At 45.1% G+C, this 18,728-nt stretch overlaps 1 protein-coding gene across 5 annotated transcripts in view; it reads left to right on the top strand.

The window, feature by feature from the left end:
• The window catches only part of wdr17 (WD repeat domain 17), a 105,312-nt gene extending 98,504 nt beyond the window's left edge, over positions 1–6,808 (top strand). For all 5 annotated transcript variants that reach the window (XM_078215459.1, XM_078215458.1, XM_078215457.1 and 2 more), the window contains 2 exons: positions 5,790–5,973; positions 6,689–6,808. In XM_078215459.1, coding sequence (XP_078071585.1) covers positions 5,790–5,973; positions 6,689–6,808 — 304 coding nt within the window. The remainder of the gene's footprint in view (positions 1–5,789; positions 5,974–6,688) is intronic.
• The last annotated feature ends 11,920 nt before the right edge of the window (positions 6,809–18,728 follow it).

Here is an 18,728-nt window from a genome sequence, read left to right as displayed (position 1 = left end):
GAGGGCCGAAGGGCCTGTTCCTGTGCTGTAATTTTCTTTTTTCTTTGTTCTTTGTTCACACTCGCTGTACTCATTGATTTGTACAAAGGTGGCAGAATTCCCCTGAGCTGCTCCCACCTCGTGGTGTTACACCATGACTTTATGGTGAGGTAACCGAGGCGACGCAGCAGCCGCCCTGAGGAATTTAGCCTGGTTTTTCTTAAAAGAAAAGGAAATGATTTTGAAGTTGTCACACTGGACAGCCGTGGCATGTTGGCATCGGAGGATGAGGGGGGAAGGGGGTAGGAAAGGAGGTGGGCAGCATGGTGGCACAGTGGCAGTGGTTAGCCATGAGTGTATTGACATAGTCAAGTGAAATTATGAACGAGGATTTCAGCACAGATAAGCTGAGACAGGGTTGAAGTCGGTCAGTGTTACGGAGGATGAAATAGGCAGTCTTGGTGATGGTGTGAGTATGAATGGACGGCACGGTGGCACAGTGGTTAGCACTGCTGTCTCACGCCAGGGACCCGGGTTCAATTCCGGCCTTGGGTCACTGTTTGTGTGGAGTTTGCACATTCTCCCCGTCTCTGCGTGGGTTTCCTCCGGATGCTCCGGTTTCTTCCCACAGTCCAAAGATGTGCGGGTTAGGTGGATTAGCCATGCTAAATTGCCCCTTGGTGACCAATGAGGTGTAGGTGAGGTGGATTAGTGGGGTAAATGTGCAGGGTTATGGGGATAGGGCATGGTGTTGGCCTCGTTAAGATGCTCTGTCAGAGAGTCAGTGAAGACTCGAGGGACAAAATGGCCTCCTTCTGCACTGTAGGGTTTCTATGATTCTAGTAAGGTCAGAGCTGCCACTAAAGCACTTCGAGCTAAATGTAGAATTATTACTTAATGTTACCTTGTTGGATATGATAAGCTATTTTTTGCTGTAATTTGTCATGGGACATGGGGCCAGCATTTGATGCCCATCCCTATTGCCCTTGAACCGAGTGGCTCACTCAGCCATTTCCAAGGGCAGTTAAGAGTCAACCACATTGCTGTGGCTCTGGAGATACATGTAGGCCAGACCAGGTAAGGACGGCAGATTTCCTTCCCTGAAGGATGTTAGTAAACCAATTGGGTTTCATACAACAAACGATGTTAATTTACTGAGCCAAGCTTTATATTCTGGAGGTAATAATTAATTGAATTTAAATTCCATCAACTGTCATGGTGAGATTTGAACCTTTGTCCGCCAGAGTATTAGCCTAAGCCTCTTGATTACACATCTAGTGATATCACCATTACATTAACAGCTCCTCCTGATGGGAACTGCAATGCTGAAAGCAATACTAATGGACCAGTAGTATTCAATATCCACTTGGGCTGTTAAAAAAAGAATACAGTAACAGGAGGAGGCCATTCAGCCCCTTGAGCCTATACTGTATCTATCAATCTTTGATCAATGTCTCTGAAAACCCTTTCCTGACAACAATCTATTGATCTCAATTTTGAAATTGAACTAGTCTTTCCATAAGATTGTCTCACTTACCAATTCCATACTTGGTAAAGAACCAGTGCAAAAGCTGTCCAACTTGGGGATGGGGCGGCACGATGGCACAGTGGTTAGCACTGCTATCTCACAGCACCAGGGATCCGGGTTCGATTCTGGCCTTGGGTCACTGTCTGTGTGGAGTTTGCATGTTCTCTCCCCGCGTCTGTGTGGGTATCCTGCGGTGCTCCAGTTTCCTCCCACAATCCAAAGATGTGCAAGTTAGGTTGATTGGCCATGCTAAATTGTCCCTTAGTGTCCCAAGATGTGTAGGTTGGGGGGATTAACAGGGTAAATACCTGGAGTTACGGGGATGGGTTCTGTGTGGGATTGTTGTCGGTGCAGGCTCAATGCGCCGAATGGCCTCCTTCTGCACTGTAGGGATTCTATGATTGTAACTGTGTACAATGATAGAAACATATAAAACTACAGCACAAAACAGGCCCTTCGGCCCCACAAGTTGTGCCGAACATATCCCTACCTTTTAGGCCTACCTATAACCCTCCATCCTATTAAGTCCCATGTACTCATCCAGGAGTCTCTTAAAAGACCCTATTGAGTTTGCCTCCACCACCACTGACACCAGCCGATTCCACTCGCCCACCACCCTCTGTGGTCCCCCTAACATTTTCCCTGTATCTACCCCGCAGCACCTTAAACCTGTGTCCTCTCGTAGCAGCCATTTCCACCCTGGGAAAAAGCCTCTGAGAGTCCACCCGATCTATGCCTCTCAACATCTTATATACCTCTATTAGGTCTCCTCTCATCCTACGTGCCTGAGTTTTCACTGCAGTATTGGAATGAGACTAATACTTTAGAAAAGGAGTTCATTTATTTTATTGTGTGCTCACTAAAGTTTTTTTATTAGCATGACAAGCAGGCTTACAGTAACACTGCAATATTACCCACAACTCCTTGATCCCTTTTCAAGCGTATTAACCTTTTGTTGAAGTTTTTTTAAAGTTTATGTTTAGTTATTAGTGTCACAATCCCCAAACCCAGTGCAAGTTCATGATGGCTCAGGAATTAACTGGGAGCCACACAGTTGAAGTTTATTTATAAGTGTCAAAAGCAGGCTTGAAGTTACTGTTGCAATGAAGTTACTGTGAAAATCCCCGATTCACTACACACCAGTGCCTGTTTGGCTACACTGAAGGAGAATTTAGCATGGCCAATGCACCTAACTCGCACATCTTTGGGGCTGTGGGAGGAAACCGGAGCACCCGAGGAAACCCACACGGGGAGAACATGTAAACTCCACACAGTGACCCAAGCCAGGAATCGAACCCGGGTCCCTGGCGCTGTGAGGCAGCAATGCTAATCGCTGTGCCACCATGCCAACTGCTGCAAATTATGGCCAATCTCTAAAAGAGCAGAAGATCAAGCAAAGGAGAATGATTTCTGTCCTATTCAATGTAACTTTGTTGTGATGCACAATTCTTTGCGAGGCTGGCCTGGCAAGTTCTGTACAGGTAGATTTACATTGTGTTACCCGACAGCAACAACTTGCATTTATATACTGCATTTAACTTGAGAAAATGTCCCAGAGTGCTTCACAGGAGCATCATAAAGCATGGCACCGAGACATATGAGGAGATATTAGCCAGAGGGCCAAAAGTTTGGTCAAAGAGGTAGGTTTTAAAGAGTGTCTTAAAGAAGGAAAGCAAGACAAAGAGGCAGAAAGGGAACTCCAGAGCTCAGGGCCTAGGCAACTGAAGCACAGCCAACAAGGTTCTAAGGGTAGAACGAGGAAAATCAGGAATGCTCAGTGTTGGAGGTGCGCAGGGATCTGATAAGTTTGTGGAGCTGGAGGAGATTGCAGAGATAAGGGAATGGCGAGGCCAAAGAGGGACCTTTAAGCAATCACGGGCATTTTAGAATCGAGGTGTTGTTTGACTCAGAGCCAATGTAGAACAGCACGAGGATGATAGAGAAACAGGACTTGCTGCGGGCTATGGCATTGGCAGCAGAGATTTGGATGACCTCAGGTTTATGGTGGGTGCAGGAGACCAGCCAAAAGTACATTGACATAGTCAAATCTGGAGGGAATGGAGGCCTGAACGAGGGTTTCAGCACAGATAAACTGAGAGAGGGTTGACGTCGGTCAGTGTTACGGAGGATGAAGCAGGCAGGCTTGGTGATGATGTGCATATGAATGGACGGCAGGGTGGCACAGTGGTTAACACTGCTGCCTCCCAGTGCCAGTGACCTGAGTTCGATTCCCGGTTTGGGTCACTGACTGTGTGGAGTTTGCACATTCTCCCCGTGTCTGCGTGGGTTTCCTCCGAGTGCTCCGGTTTCCTCCCACACTCCGAAGATATGCAAGTTGGGTTGATTGGCCATGCTAAATTGCCCCTTAGCATCAGGGGGACTAGCTAGGATAGTTATGGGGATAGGGCCTGGGTGGGATTGCGGTTAATGTAGACTGGATGGGCTGAATGGCCTCCTTCTGCACTATAAGATTCTATGTGGTCGGAAGCTTATATCAAGATCAAGGACGGAATTTTCTCATCCCGCCCGTCACGGGAATTATAGCAGGAGGGACAGGACCATGCAAAGGTCATTGACCTTTCCGGATTTTCCGGCCTTGCGGTGAGCGTGGCCAGAAAATCCTGTCCTAAATTTGATGTCATGTTGCGAATGGACTAGCTTGGTCTGAGACAGTTGCCAGGGAGATGGATTGATTGGGTGGCGAGGGAATAGAGTTTGAAGTGAGGACCAAAATAATCACTTCAGTCTTCCCAATATTTACTCGGGTAACATTTCTGCTCTTCCATACTGTTTGGCAGATAAGCATTCTGATAACTTAGCAAGAGTGGAGGACTCAAGAGAGATGGTGGTGAGGTAGAACTAGATGTCATCAGTATACCGGTGAAAACTGACACCAGTGTCACCAAGGGGCAGCATGTAGATGAGAAATAAGTGGAGGCCATGAATAAATCCTTGGGCGGCATGGTGGCACAATGGTTAGCACTGCTGCCTCACAACGCCTGGGATCCGGGTTCAATTCCTGCCTTGGGTCACTGTCTGTGTGGAGTTTGAGCATTCGCCCCGTATTTGCGTGGGTTTCCTCCAGGTGCTCCGGTTTCCTCCCACAATTTAAAGATGTGCAGGTTAGTTGGATTGGCCATGCTAAACTGTCCCTTAGTATCCCAAGATGTGTAGGTTAGATGGGATTAGCCATGGCATATGTGTAGGAACACAGGGACTTCAGGGCTAGGGCAGGGGTGAGGGTGTCAGGGAGTTGGTGCAGACTCGAAGGGCTGAATGTCCACTTCTGTGCTGTAGGGATTCTATGATATGTCTAAAGATGTGCAGGTTAGGTGCATCAGCCATGCTAAATTGCCTCTTAGTGTCCCGGGATGCATAGGTTAGCGGAATTAGCGGGGTAAACATGTGGGGTTACAGGGATAAGGCCTGGGTAGGATTGTTATCGGTGCAGACTTGTTGGGACGAATGGCCTCCTTCTGCACTGTAGGATTTTATAATTCTTTGATATCAGAGGCGATGATGTGGGAGCAGGAAGAGAAGCCATTGCAAATGATGCTGAGACCAGGATGAAGCAGTTAAGAATAACACAAGGTGAGAGCAATCCCACCCATCTAGATGACAATGGAGAGACACTGGAGGAGGACGGTGTGGTGAACCCTGCCAATGCCTGCAGGCAGGTTGAGGAGGATGAGGAATGGATGTTTACCCTTGTCATTTGTGAGTTTGGGAAGAGCCGTTGCGGCAGGGGGCGGAAAACCTGATTGGCGGGATTCAAATGTGGAAGGATGGGCCTGGACTTGGGAGGCGACAACACATTCAACAACTAATATAAGTGGCCAAGGCAATAATGTCACAATGCTCACATTAGACTTTATGGTCCAGCAACCCCGTCACCAACAGTGAAAATCATGGTGAGAGCGACTTACAGCTGCCAATCTGGACCAGCGCCAGATACAGGGTCATTCAAATAAAGGGCATATGGTGCAAGGTAGTGAGTCAGGTGCTGGTCTTGATGCTGATATTGCTCATAAATATTGCCAGACTGAATTAATCTTAGTAACGGGACATCTAAATCTTACGCAAATCTGTTTCTTTGAAAGATGGATCTTTAGCAGGTCAATTATTTAATTTCCCCCAGCAATGGGAATGGGGAATTCATCATTTTTATTCTGCCACAGTTGTGTTGTAAGATATTTATCACTTGTTCTGCAGTACTTGATTGTGACATTCAGACTCACGACTTACGTTGCTAACTGCAGAGTTGGTTTCCAAATTATGCCAGGTCACTCGAGGACTTACCGTATACCCCTCCTTCTGAATGTCAAAGAGAGGTCTACAACATTTTGCTAAATAGGATTAAAGAGGAACCCATCAAAGGACTGATTGGCCCTGATTATGTCACAGGTTCTAATCTACCCAGTCACTCCGATGTCCACACCTCCTGCCTCACAGGTTTACGGATACAGGTATGAAAAGCATGCTAATTTTTATTTCAGTGTAGCGTTGAAATTAATTTTCCTTTGATGTAATACCAATTTTATTTGCACTCTTTCTACTAGCATTGCAGTGTGTAAGATTGTCCATCAGAACAATTGATCAGCTAGAGCTTATTTCATTTAGTTGATAGACATAGGATTTTCATTCAAGTACATGAGATTTGCAGCACAGAAACAGACCATTCACTCCAACCATTCGCCCCGACAAGGGCAGCACCATGGCACAGTGGTTAGCACTGCTGCCTCACAGCACCAGGGACCTGGGTTTGATTTCTGGCCTGGATCAGTGTCTGTGTGGAGCTTGCACATTCTCCCCGTGTCTGTGTGATTTTCCTCCGGGAGCTCCGGTTTACTCCCAGTCCAAAGATGTGCGGGTTAGGTGGATTGGCTATGCTAAATTGCCCCTTAGTGTCAGGGGGGGACTAGCTAGGGTAAGTGCATGGGGTTTATGGGGATAGGGCCTGGATGGGATTGTGGTCGGTGCAGGCTTGATGGGTCGAATGGCCTCCTTCTGCACTGTAGGGATTCTATGGATTCTATGATATCCTACCTAACAGTAGGCACGTGCTTCAAAATGAGAAAGAAAGATTTATTAATATAGTAGACTGTAAAATGCTGTTAGGTAAACTTACTTGCTGAATTATGGTGCATCTTTTAATCATTTTGATTTTGATTTTGCTTTCAGGGGCCAGTGTACTTCCTTGAGGATGGGAAGTCGGTGATCTCTCTGAACGATGCATTAATGTGGGCAAAGGTCAACCCATTTTCCCCCTTAGGAACAGGAATACGTTTGAATCCATTCTGATAGGAACATTATTGTAAAGAGGATGACTTTTTTTTTAATACTTTTATATTGGTGGCTACTGCTAAGGTTGATGGTGCACTGACTTTCGAGAGTATAAAGACTGGGCTGTGGCATCACACAATTACACTGTTCATTCTTCAATGCATTTAGTAGCCCCACCTCCGAACCGGTTTTCCAAAGTTCAGTACTAGATAATGGACGTATGAAACTGCTGATAGAATAAATTCCCTCTCTCTCTTTGATGCCAGGAAAGGATATTTCTTTTAGATACCAAAATGGAGAGGAGTTGTGGTTACCATAGTGACGTGGACCATGACACGCCTCATACCGCACCCAGCAAAAGCTAGATCTAGCACTTTGGAGGTTTTATCACCTCTCACAATTTTGACGCCTCAGAATATTTCTTCCCCAGCCAGAGGGAGTGATCGATTCTGAGAAAATAACTGATCACCCAATGGTCAGCACACACAAAAGGTGCATGGTGATTACTGACAAAAGTTCACAAAAGACACCAGGGAACACGAAGGGCGCGATCTTCCCGGCCGTTCATGCCACGCTCCCGCAAAGTCGGAGAATTTGGCGCCCAGCCAAATCTCCGTTCACTGCGGCGGGATGGGAAAATCCCACTGGTGTGAATGGCCATAAGAATCCGGCCTAAGACTCACCTGCAAATGCTCTATTTGGTGGCATCCTCAGCTATTAACCTCGAAGCTTGTTACAAATACTGGTCAGCCGGTCAATGATAAAAGCTAAAATGGTTGAATAATTGTATCATTTAGTTGGGGTGATGGCCTTGTGGTATTATCACTAGATTATTAATCCAGAAACTCAGCTAATGTTCTGGGACCCGGGTTCGAATCCCGCCACGGCAGATGGTGGAATTTGAATTCAGTTAAAAAAAAACCTGGAATTAAAAGTCTAATGATGACCATTGTCGATTGTCGGAAAAACCCATCTGGTTCACTAATGCCCTTTAGGGAAGGAAATCTGCCATCCTTACCTGGTCTGGCCCACATGTGACTCCAGAGCCACAGCAATGTGGTTGACTCTCAACTGCTGTCAGGCAACTAGGGATAGGCAATAAATGCTGGCCAACCAGCGACGCCCATGTCCCAAGAATGAATAAAAACATGTAGATTTTATAGAGCAAATTTTGAAAGATTATGATCATGTGTTACTTAGCACTACACGCATGCTTCAAGATAAAAAAAAAAGCTTTATGAATATAATGTATTTTTTTTTAAATGTGAGCACTGTAAATGTTGTTAGCTCAGCATAATTTTACTGAATTATGGCAAATTAATTGGACTGCAGAAAGTGTAACACACTTTTATTTCAAACACCAGATCAGACCATTGCCAAATACCTCGTTAATCTTTTAAGTTTACATCTGTAGATTTCTTTTTTTAAAACAACTGCAAGGCGCAGTTCACATAGGGAGAATAAGGGCAGTGCTGCCTCTAGGCAACATACAGTGATTTTAGAGTTATATCACAGTGATTCTCTTTGTGAAGACCTGAACTGACTGTGTCTCTTGGTATGATACTGTTTGTCTTTTAACAGTTAGTTCAGTACATTATGGAAGCCGTGCCTTAATGTAGGTGAGATACGTCCAATTCCTTCTTGAGAATTTCAGATTTGTTTTTATTCTGCCAGGGTTGCATTTGTTCTTGCCTGCAGCCGTGAGTAAAGTCCGCTGACGCAAACCCTCAGAATTGAATGAATAATTCGAAGAAAAGCAGTGTTGTTTTCTTAATGGAAGACGTATTCCGTGATGAGAGTTGCAGGCAAGCACGCCCGTCAAATTTCTTCCACTGAAGGGAATGAATGGATGGAAATTCACGGGCATCCCAATTAACATACTCTCCCTTTTGAGCACCACTTCACTGGGAGTGTGGGATCTTTGGAATCACCTCTTTGGTTTACGAGCGTTTGGTCCGCAAATCAGCTGGGAAGTGATGCCGCAGGTACCAATCCGTTGCTGAAAAGAGAGACACCTCACTGAAGCTTTTCATCTTGCACTCATCAGGACAGATCCAGGAATGCCAAATGTCAAACAATTCATACCAACAGGACATACTGATGGGGTTGACAAGTTGACTTTGGTTGACTGAGGCGTTGCCATGAAAAAAGCAATGGGAAATTCCAGGCTTTGCAGGCTTCCAGGCAATTTCAGAAATGGGCAAATCATAAATATATTCCTAGGTTTGCAGAGAATCGTCCCAGCGTGTGCATGTATGTCACTTCTGGTAAGCATGAGTGAGCCATGTTACAAGCTTGTCTGATTCTCTTAAATTGGTTGTGAGTGTAGCTGTTAGCACACTCAGGATTGTTCAACAAGTGCTGCCCAATCCCTGAATCACATCTCACAGACACATTTGGTTTCACAGAAAACCAAAATACCAACGGACGCCGGAATCTGAAACAAAAACAGAAAATGCTGGAAAATCTCAGCAGGCCTGACAGCATCTGTGGAGAGAGAATAGAGTCAATGTTTGAGTCTGGATGACCCTTCGTCAGAGCTGACGATTTGTTTTTAGGTTTTGCATGCACAAGATGGCTGAGTATGGTCTGCACTCTGCTTTGAGCACTAATAACGACACTGACAGACAATTTAAGATGTTCAGTTGAGCTCATAACATAGTGACACATGGTGGAAATGACAAACATTGCCTCTCTTTTCAGCAACATTCAAGTTCTGTAACAGCAAGCAACCGTTTGGGTATTAATATATACACATATTCATGGTATCCACCTAAAATTACTCTCCCACTATTAGTTATTCCGTATCTTCATTTTATCCCCTTTGGGGAACAGTTGGAAGGATTTGCGGGCTAAATGTCAACCTGCTCAATTGCATCATGAATGCTCCTTCTATGGTAGCCATGATGTGGAGATGGGACATTGGAATGGGACTGAGCACAGTATGAAGTCTCACAACACCAGGTTAAAGTCCAACAGGTTTATTTGGTATCACAAGCTTTCCTGAAGGAGCATAGAATCATGCAGAAGGAGGCCATTTGGCCCATCGTGTCTCCACTGCTACGATCCCACCCAGGCCCCATTCCCATAACCCCATGCATTTACCCTAGCTCGTCCCCCTAACACTAAGGGGCAATTAAGCCTGGCCAATCCACCTAACCTGCACATCTTTGGCAGCGCTCCGAAAGCTCGTGATTCCAAATAAACCTGCTGGACTTTAACCTGGTGTGAGACTTCTTACTGTGCTCCTTCTATGATCAACAAGTCCTGGACTGGGATTTAAACCCAGAGTTTCTGCCCTTGAAACGGGGCACTGCCTACTGAACCACATGACCCCCTCTCTCCCCACTCTGCCATACAGGAGCAAAGGGGCCGAGAGATACACATTTGTAAATCATAGCAACCTTGGCTACCAAACCTATAAAAAAACTCAAACAAAGCAGTGAGATTCATTTCTAGATCAACAGAATTGAAAAACAGTGAACTCATGTTAGATTTCTACAGAACTTTTGTTAAATCACACAGAGGGCTAGTTCTGATTTCTGTATTACCAAAATGCATAAAGGATTTCTGATATATGAGCTGGAATTCTCCGGCCGTTCATGCCGGCGGGATTCTCCAGTCCCGCCAGCAGCGCACCCCCACCAGTGGCTTTCCCGCCAATGTAGGGTGACGTCCATGGGAATTCCCATTTACAGCGGCGGGACCAGAAAATCCCGCCATGAGCAAACAACACGCCACCTCCCGGCGACGGGACATACACGGCTGGGAGGCCATAAAATCTCACCCATGGAGATTCAAGAAGATTTACAAGAATGGGACCAGAACCGAGAGAACGCTGTCAGAAAGGTGCAGACTGATGCTCTTTGCTATAGAAAAGGCTGAGGGCAGACCAAAATAGAGGTCTTTACAATCATGAAAGGGGTTTGATAGGAAAGACATATCGGAAAGATGTTTCTCCTTATGTGACGTCCATTTGCTACCCTGTGGACTCACTGAAGCAAATTGCATAGATGCCTTTAAGGGAAAGCTAGGTGCAATCACAAGGGGGCACAAGTTCAAGATAAGGGGGGGAAAGGTTCAGTGAAGATGTGCGGGGCAAGTTTTTTACCCAGAGGGTGGTAGGGGCCTGGAATGCACTGCCAAGTGAGGTGGTTGAGACAGTTACGTTAGCCACATTTAAGACTTATCTGGATAGACACATGAACAGGCGGGGAATAGAGGAATAATAGGTGGTCTAGATAGGACAATGTGATCGGCGCAGGTTTGGAGGGCCGAAGGGTCTGTTCCTGCGCTGTGCTGTTCTTTGTTCTTGTTCTAGATGTATGAGAAAGAAAGGATAGAAGAATATTCTCATTGGGTTAGATAAAATAGGGCAGTCGGAGGCTCATGTGGAACATAAACACTGGTTCAGACCAGTTGGGTCAGTTTCCGTGCTGTAAATATTATGACATTTTTATATAAGTGGTTGTATAACCAGTACAAATTAAATAGGATAACAGCCCCACCAACATAATTGAGGAATTTCAGGCAAAAATATGAAGGATTCATCCATCAGCATACCATGTTGTCATTTCAGTGGCGTGGTTCATTTCGAACTGTTTGGAGTTGATAAGTTACACAAGCCACTGGAAGTTACAAACCAAATATTTTCCAGTTTTTCAGCCCAGTGGAAGGAGGAAGGGTGTACATGTATATAACAAACAGGGAAGCTTTGTCTATTTTTTTAATGTTTCTCATTCTCATGCCAAGTGAAATATAAAATAAGGATACTGAAGGGTTTCTAACATGTTCCTCCACCCACCCCCCTTTAAATGTTTTCCTTCCTGGGGTGGCGCAGTGGTTAGCACTGCTGCCTCACAGCACCAGGGACCAGCGTTCGATTCCCAGCTTGGGTCACTATCTGTGTGGAGTTTGCACATTCTCCCCTTGTCTGCGTGAGTTTCTTCCGGGTGCTTCGGTTTCCTCCCACAGTCCAAAAGGCGTGTTGGTTAGGTGCATTGGCCATGCTAAATCCTCCTTTATTGTACCTGAACTAGGGGACTTTCACAGTAACTTCATTGCAGTGTGAATGTAACTTGTGACACTGATGAATAAACTTTTCATAGCACGGAGATAAGGAGGACAATGATTTTTTGGAGTGTGGCCCTAGAGAGGCCTGATCCTTAGAAATATTGGATTTCCTTTGAATCTCCTGTCGGAACTATCTCCTGATCGAGGTGAATCAAGATCGGATTTGGCACAGTTAACCATCAGATTTTCAATTGACTACTGAATGGGGTGACCACAAAGAACCAAACATCCAATAATCAGCTATGACAACACAGTCGGCCTTCAAAAGAAAAGAGTTTGTAAATTGCACAGGTTTGGCGTGAAACTGAAATACTTCCTTTACCAGTGTAATAGTCATCCTGGGTCTAGTTTCCTACTAACTCTCTGCTTGCTATAGATACTGCTGGAGAAAGGGCTCCTTCACTTTTTATATCAGAAATGATTACCCTATTTCAGACTGACCAGGGGGGTATCTTGTAGCATCTTGGTTCACTGAGGTTGCCTTTTCAACCTACATTTAAAAAATTACCATCATCCAGGCCTGGCTTAAGAGGCCAGATTGAACAAAGAAATCATTGAGATGGTCGAATGATGCACCAAACTGGTTTATTTTCCAATGCTTAGATTTCGGTTAAAAAGAAGCATCTTAACCCTCAGTAAATTAATGACAATTGACCCCCAACAGATGTATCCAGTTACTAAAAATACACACACAGAGTGGCGAGTTTTCCTGTCCCACCCGCCACGGGCATCGGAGCGGGCGAGGGGCAGACCATGGAAAGGTCCCTTGACCTCGGGCAGGATTTTACAGTTTCGGGTCAAGTGCGGTCATAAAATCCCACCCCGTGACTTGGGTTTAGAAAAATAAGAGGTGACAACGATCAAAACCTTTAAGATCCTAAGTAGTATTGACAGGGTCAGATTTGGAGAGCATGTTTCCTCTTGTCAGATAATTTGGAACTCAGGAACATTGTTTAAAAATAAGGCGTCGCTCACTTAGGATAGAGATGAGAAGAATTTTTTTTCCCCAGAGTATCTGGAATTCTCTCCCTCAAAAGGCAATGGAAACAGAGTCTTTGGAATATTACCATCATTCATGCCGGTGGGATTTTCCCATCCTGCTGCAGTGAACGGAGATTTGGCCAGGCGCCAAATTCTCCAACCTTGCTGCAGCAGGAGCGTGGCATGAATGGCCGGTAAGATCACAACCAACGAATATTTTTAAGGTAGAGCTAGATAGATCCTTGAATAACAAAGGGACAAAAGGTTATTGGGGGTCGGCAGGAATATAGGGTTGAAGTTACAATCAGATCAGCCATGATCTTATTGAATGGTGGAGCAGGTTCGAAAGGTCGAATGGCCTACTCTTACTGGCAATTTGTACGTTCAGATGTATTGAGGGTGAATTTATTAACCTTAATGGAATACTCTATGTAATTTTGGGTATGCTAACTTCAGAAGCTCACTAAAGCAGTAATGGCAGATCACAGAAGTTTGACAAAGGTGAGTCCAGGCGATAAGGCTGTGATGTACGGGAGACGTGAACAATTCAAGTTAGACACAAGAAGAGTGCTGGGGAAATGTCCAGGTTATAAACTTAGAGAGGAAGATGTAGATACAAGTGGCTTGACGTGAAGAACTGTGGAGGAAATGAGTAGTGTATAAAATTATCTTGGCCGTCATAGAATTATAGAATCCCTACAGTGCAGAAGGAGCCCATTGGGCCCATTGAGTCTGCACCGACTCTCTGACGGAATATCTTACCCACAGAGTCAATGGACTGCCATCTATATTGATACTGATTAACATCTTTAGTAAAGAGCTAAGATGAACAATGGGTTTGATTTGATTTATTATTGTCACATGTATTAACATACAGTGAAAAGTATTGTTTCTTGAGCGCTATACAGCCAAAGCATACCGTTCATAGAGAAGGAAATGAGAGAGTGCAGAATGTAGTGTTACAGTCATAGCCAGGGTGTAGAGAAAGCTCAGCTTAGTGCGAGTAAAGGTCCATTCAAAAGTCTGACAGTAGCAGGGAAGAAGCTGTTCTTGAGTCGGTTGGTACGTGACCTCAGACTTTTGTACCTTTTTCCCGACAGAAGAAGGTGGAAGAGAGAATGTCCGGGGTGCGTGGGGTCCTTAATTATGCTGGCTGCTTTTCCAAAGCAGCGGGAAGTGTAGATAGAGTCAATGGATGGGAGGCTGGTTTGCGTGATGGATTGGGCTACATACACGACCTTTTGTAGTTCCTTGCGGTCTTGGGCAGAGCAGGAGCCATACCAAGCTGTGATACAACCAGAAAGAATGCTCTCTATGGTGCATCTGTAAAAGTTGGTGAAAGTAATGTGGGTAAACGCAAATGGAAAATATCACAGCAAGAAAGACAACCTATCATAAATAGCAAATCAGGTTTGATTGAGATTTTGGTGAGTCTCTGATATCTATTTTTGAAAACTTCTCACAGCTTAATCGATGAGATAGTGCCCACGATAAGGCAGATAATACAGGCTTTAAGAAAGGATAGGGGCCGGAGGGAATTTATTTCTTTCTTCTCATCCCCTGTTCCCACCGCAGGTGTTCACGTGGAAGGAATGGGGAGGAGGTCAGGAGAAAGAAACATCTAGCATCCTGTCTCTGGCCAGATGATTCTAGCAGTAAGGGTAAAGGATATGGCAAGCAATCACATGGGGTTTTAAACTGAAAACAAAAAATTTAAAGGAATCTATTATATTTTGTCACCCTTTGAGGATAATCTGTCTCGTCAACATAATCTGATTCCCTCCCCAATTCATCAGGCGTTGATGATGACTGGTTTATTTTTTTTCTCCAGTGCAATCTTTCTTGTATTCGTGCAGCCCGCTGTCTTGGGAAGAATAGTGAGACTAAAGCTAAATCTTCTCTGAAGCATCCATATCCTTTTTTTGCAAGTGTTGACAATCCCTAATTGAAATGAACAATCACTGTGTTGAAATGTCATTGTGTTAAGTTAATGTTACAGGATCGTATATTACTCCAGACTGTGTAACGTTACACCAGATTGATCTAATAAGTCCCAGTGATGGTTTCTTGAGTCTAAATGTCTTTGTGTTAATGTGGTATTGTGCAGATAAACCATTTCCGTGTATTACCTGTTTCCACCGAAGAATGTATTTTATTCGGTTTGTGTTGTATAATAAACTAAAACATCCTGACTGATTCACTAAATGGAAACAAATTCTCAGAAGGAATATGTACCTGGGGCAAGATTCTCCAGCCTCCTAGCCCTGTGTTTCATGCTGGGTTGTTTGCTAGGGCGCCACAGTGGCACAGTGGTTAGCATTGCTGCGTCACAGCACCAGGGACCCGGGTTCGATTCCCGGCTTGGGTCACTGGCTGTGTGGCGTTTGCACATTCTCCCCGTGTCTGCGTGGGTTTCCTCCGGGTGCTCCGGTTTCCTCCCACAGTCCAAAGATGTACAGGTTAGGTGCATTGGCTATGGTAAATTGCCCCTTAGTGTCAGGGGGACTAGCTGGGGTAAATGCATTGGGTTATGGGGATAGGGCCTGGGTGGGATTGTGGTTGGTGCAGACTTGATGGGACGAATGGCCTCCTTCTGCACTGTAGGTTTCTATGATTCTCTGGTCCTGCCGCTGTCAATGGAAATTCCCATTGCGTCACCCTGCACTGGCGGGAAAACTGCGGGCAGGGGTGCACTGTCGGCGGGCCGGAGAATCCTGGCCCTGATTTTTTAAAATTGCTAAATTGTATAAGAAAAAACCATAGGTGTAAAATAAGCAAAATTAAAAAAATAATGGATTCCACTCAGAGGTCCAATGGGTTGGTCACACTACCTGTTGGATAAATGGGCCAGCATTTTACAGCTCCACTCACCCGATGAATATTACAGTCTTGCCAAAGTAAATGGTAATTTAAATTGGCTGCCACATTCACCGGGGGGGCAGGGGAGGGGGGGGGGAGGAGACAGACACGCCATGTCGGGGCTGTAAAATCCTGGCCATGGACTTAAGCTTTATTAATTAGGATGATCAGCCCTAATAAAGAAAAACTTACATTTACATAGCACCTTTCACAACTCCAGAATAAAGGAAACCTCTTCAAAGTATGGTGGTGTGTTTTCCCGAGTGGTTAGCAGACAGATTTGAGTGAGAAGATGCTTCGTAGTTCGAGAGACGGAGCCCATGGAAATTTAAGAGCATTGGTAAATTCATCGCGGTGTGGCCGGGGGAAGTAATCAGCGCACTGAGCCACTCGAGGAGTTTAAGAAACTGAGACTACAGATTGATAACTCTCAGGTGAAGACCTTGGAGCAGCTGAACTTTCCAATGAAGAAGAACAAATGAACTCATGCTTTGATAGGGACAGTGTACTAGGCATGATGGCAGAAGCCATTCAACAGGCACTATTCCTTCCAACAGCCCTCACATCACATTGAGAATCCAAAGCAAGAACAGTTTGAAAGGTATGAAACCGCTTCTGGTTTATAATAAACATCAGGCCTGTACACTTTTATATGCAACTGGGGCCATAGCTGATGATGTCCTCACAAGTTGAGGCCACCAAAACATCAGGCCTGTACGCTTTTATATGCAACTGGGGCCATAGCTGATGATGTCCTCACAAGTTGAGGTGACCTTGGTGTCCTACAAGGAGGCTATGAGTACCGTAGATAATTACTTCAGCCTAAAAAGAATCTGCCCATTGAACGGGCCAGGTTCAACCAATGGAGCCAAAAGCTGGGTGAATCCATTGATTCATTTATTAATTGGCCAGTAATTGCAGCTGCAGAGCTGTATGATGGCAAAGTGGTTAGCACTGCTGCCTTACAGCGCCAGGGACCCGGGTCCAATTCCAGCCTTGGGTGACTGAGTGGAGTTTGCATGTTCTCCCCATGTCTGCTCTGGTTTCCTCCGGATGCTCTGGTTTCATCCGGGTGCAGGTTAGGTGGTTTGACCATGCTAAATTGCCCCTTCGTGTTCCAAGATGTGTACATTCGGTGGATTGGCCATGGTAAATACAGGGATAGGGCAGGGGGTGGATCTGGGTAAGATGCTCTTTCAGAGAGTCAATGCAGACTTGATGGGCCAAATGGCCTCCTTCTGCACTGTAGAAATTCTAAAATTTATGATCTTTAAAGCATGAGTTAATGTCAACTGTATCATAGTTTGTTGTCAAGCATGCTATCAGACTTTTAAACCAAAGAGGATTTCACATTAAAGAAGACCAAACGGTGGCATGGTGGCACAGTCTTTGGCACTGCTGCCTCACAGTACCAGGGACCCAGGTTCAATTCCCAGATTGGGTCACTGTCCATGTGGAGTTTGCACGCTCTCGAAGTGTCAGGGTGAATTTCCTCCGGGTGTTCCGGTGTCCTCCCACAGTCCAAAGACGTGCAGGTTAGGTGGATTGACCATGCTAAATTGCCCCTTAGTGTCAGGGGAATTACAAGCTTTACAAGGTAAAAACATGGAGTTCTAAGGATGGGCCCTTGGTGGGATTGTGGTCGGTGCAGGCTTGATGGGCCGAATGGCCTCCTTCTGCACTGTAGGGATTCTATGATTCTATGGGCTTAAAGGCAGGTGGAGCTGTGGGAGCAGAATCAAGGCATTAGGGAAGATGTCAAGGTTCTCTGGAGCGGTCAAACCAGTATTGAGGAAAACTGAAAAGCTTGTGAAACCACCAATGGGACAGCTACTTATTTTAGAAAGATATAAACATACAAATTAGCAGCAGAAGTAAACCCCAAGCCAGCTCCTCTATTCAATAAGATCATGGTTGATCTGATTGTAACTTCAACCCCACACCGCTGCCGACCGCCAATAATCTTTTACCCCCTTGTTCAGCACTGCCTTAAAACTATTCACAGATTCTGCTTCCACTGTCTTTTGAGGAAGTGAATTATAGAGTCAATACTCTGAGAGAAGAAATTTCTGCTCAACTCCGTCTTAAAGGAGTGACCCCTTACTTTTAAACAGTAAATTCACGCAAGCCAGCCTCCCATCCATTGATACACTTCCTGCTGCCTCGGCAAAGCAGCCAGCATAATTAAGGACCCCACGCACCCTGGACATTCTCTCTTCCACCTTCTTCCGTTGGGAAAAAGATACAAAAGTCTGAGGTCACGTACCAACCGACTCAAGAACAGCTTCTTCCCTGCTGCCGTCAGACTTTTGAATGGACTTACCTCGCATTAAGTTGATCTTTCTCTACACTCTAGCTATGACTGTAACACTACATTCTGCACTCTCTCCTTTCCTTCTCTATGAACGGTATGCTCTGTCTGTATAGCGTACAAGAAACAATACTTTTCACTGTATGTTAATACATGTGACAATAATAAATCAAATTAACCTCCAATTCTGGATTCTCAGACAAGAGGAAACATCCTCTCAACATCCACCCTGTCAGGATCTTGAAGATTTCAATCGTCACCTCTCACTCTTCTCATCTCGAGTGGATGCAAACCTAACCTGTCCAACCTTTCCTGATAAGGCAACCTCTCCCATTCCTAGTATGACCTAGTAAACTTTCCCTGAACTGCTTCAAACACATTTACATCTTTCCTTAAATAAGAGGACCAATATTGTACACAATACCATGAATGTGGTCTCATCAATAGCCAATTGAAGCATAACCTTCCTAATTTTGTGATCAATTCCCCTCATAATTAACTTCTATTAGCTTTATGCCCCAGGACACTTCAGAGCTGACAATCTGGAGTTACAGAGAACAGTAAGAAGTCTCACAACACCAGGTTAAAGTCCAACAGGTTTATTTGGTAGCAAGTACCATGTCGATATGCGCGATCTTCTTGGAGATCCTCTCCACTTGGAGCCGGCAGTTTGCGGTGTCAATGGTAGTCATGATGTGGAGATGCCGGCGTTGG

The sequence above is a fragment of the Mustelus asterias genome, chromosome 6, assembly GCF_964213995.1.
Source record: "Mustelus asterias chromosome 6, sMusAst1.hap1.1, whole genome shotgun sequence".
In the NCBI taxonomy this organism is placed as follows: domain Eukaryota; kingdom Metazoa; phylum Chordata; class Chondrichthyes; order Carcharhiniformes; family Triakidae; genus Mustelus; species Mustelus asterias.
This window is presented reverse-complemented; position numbering and strand designations above follow the sequence as displayed.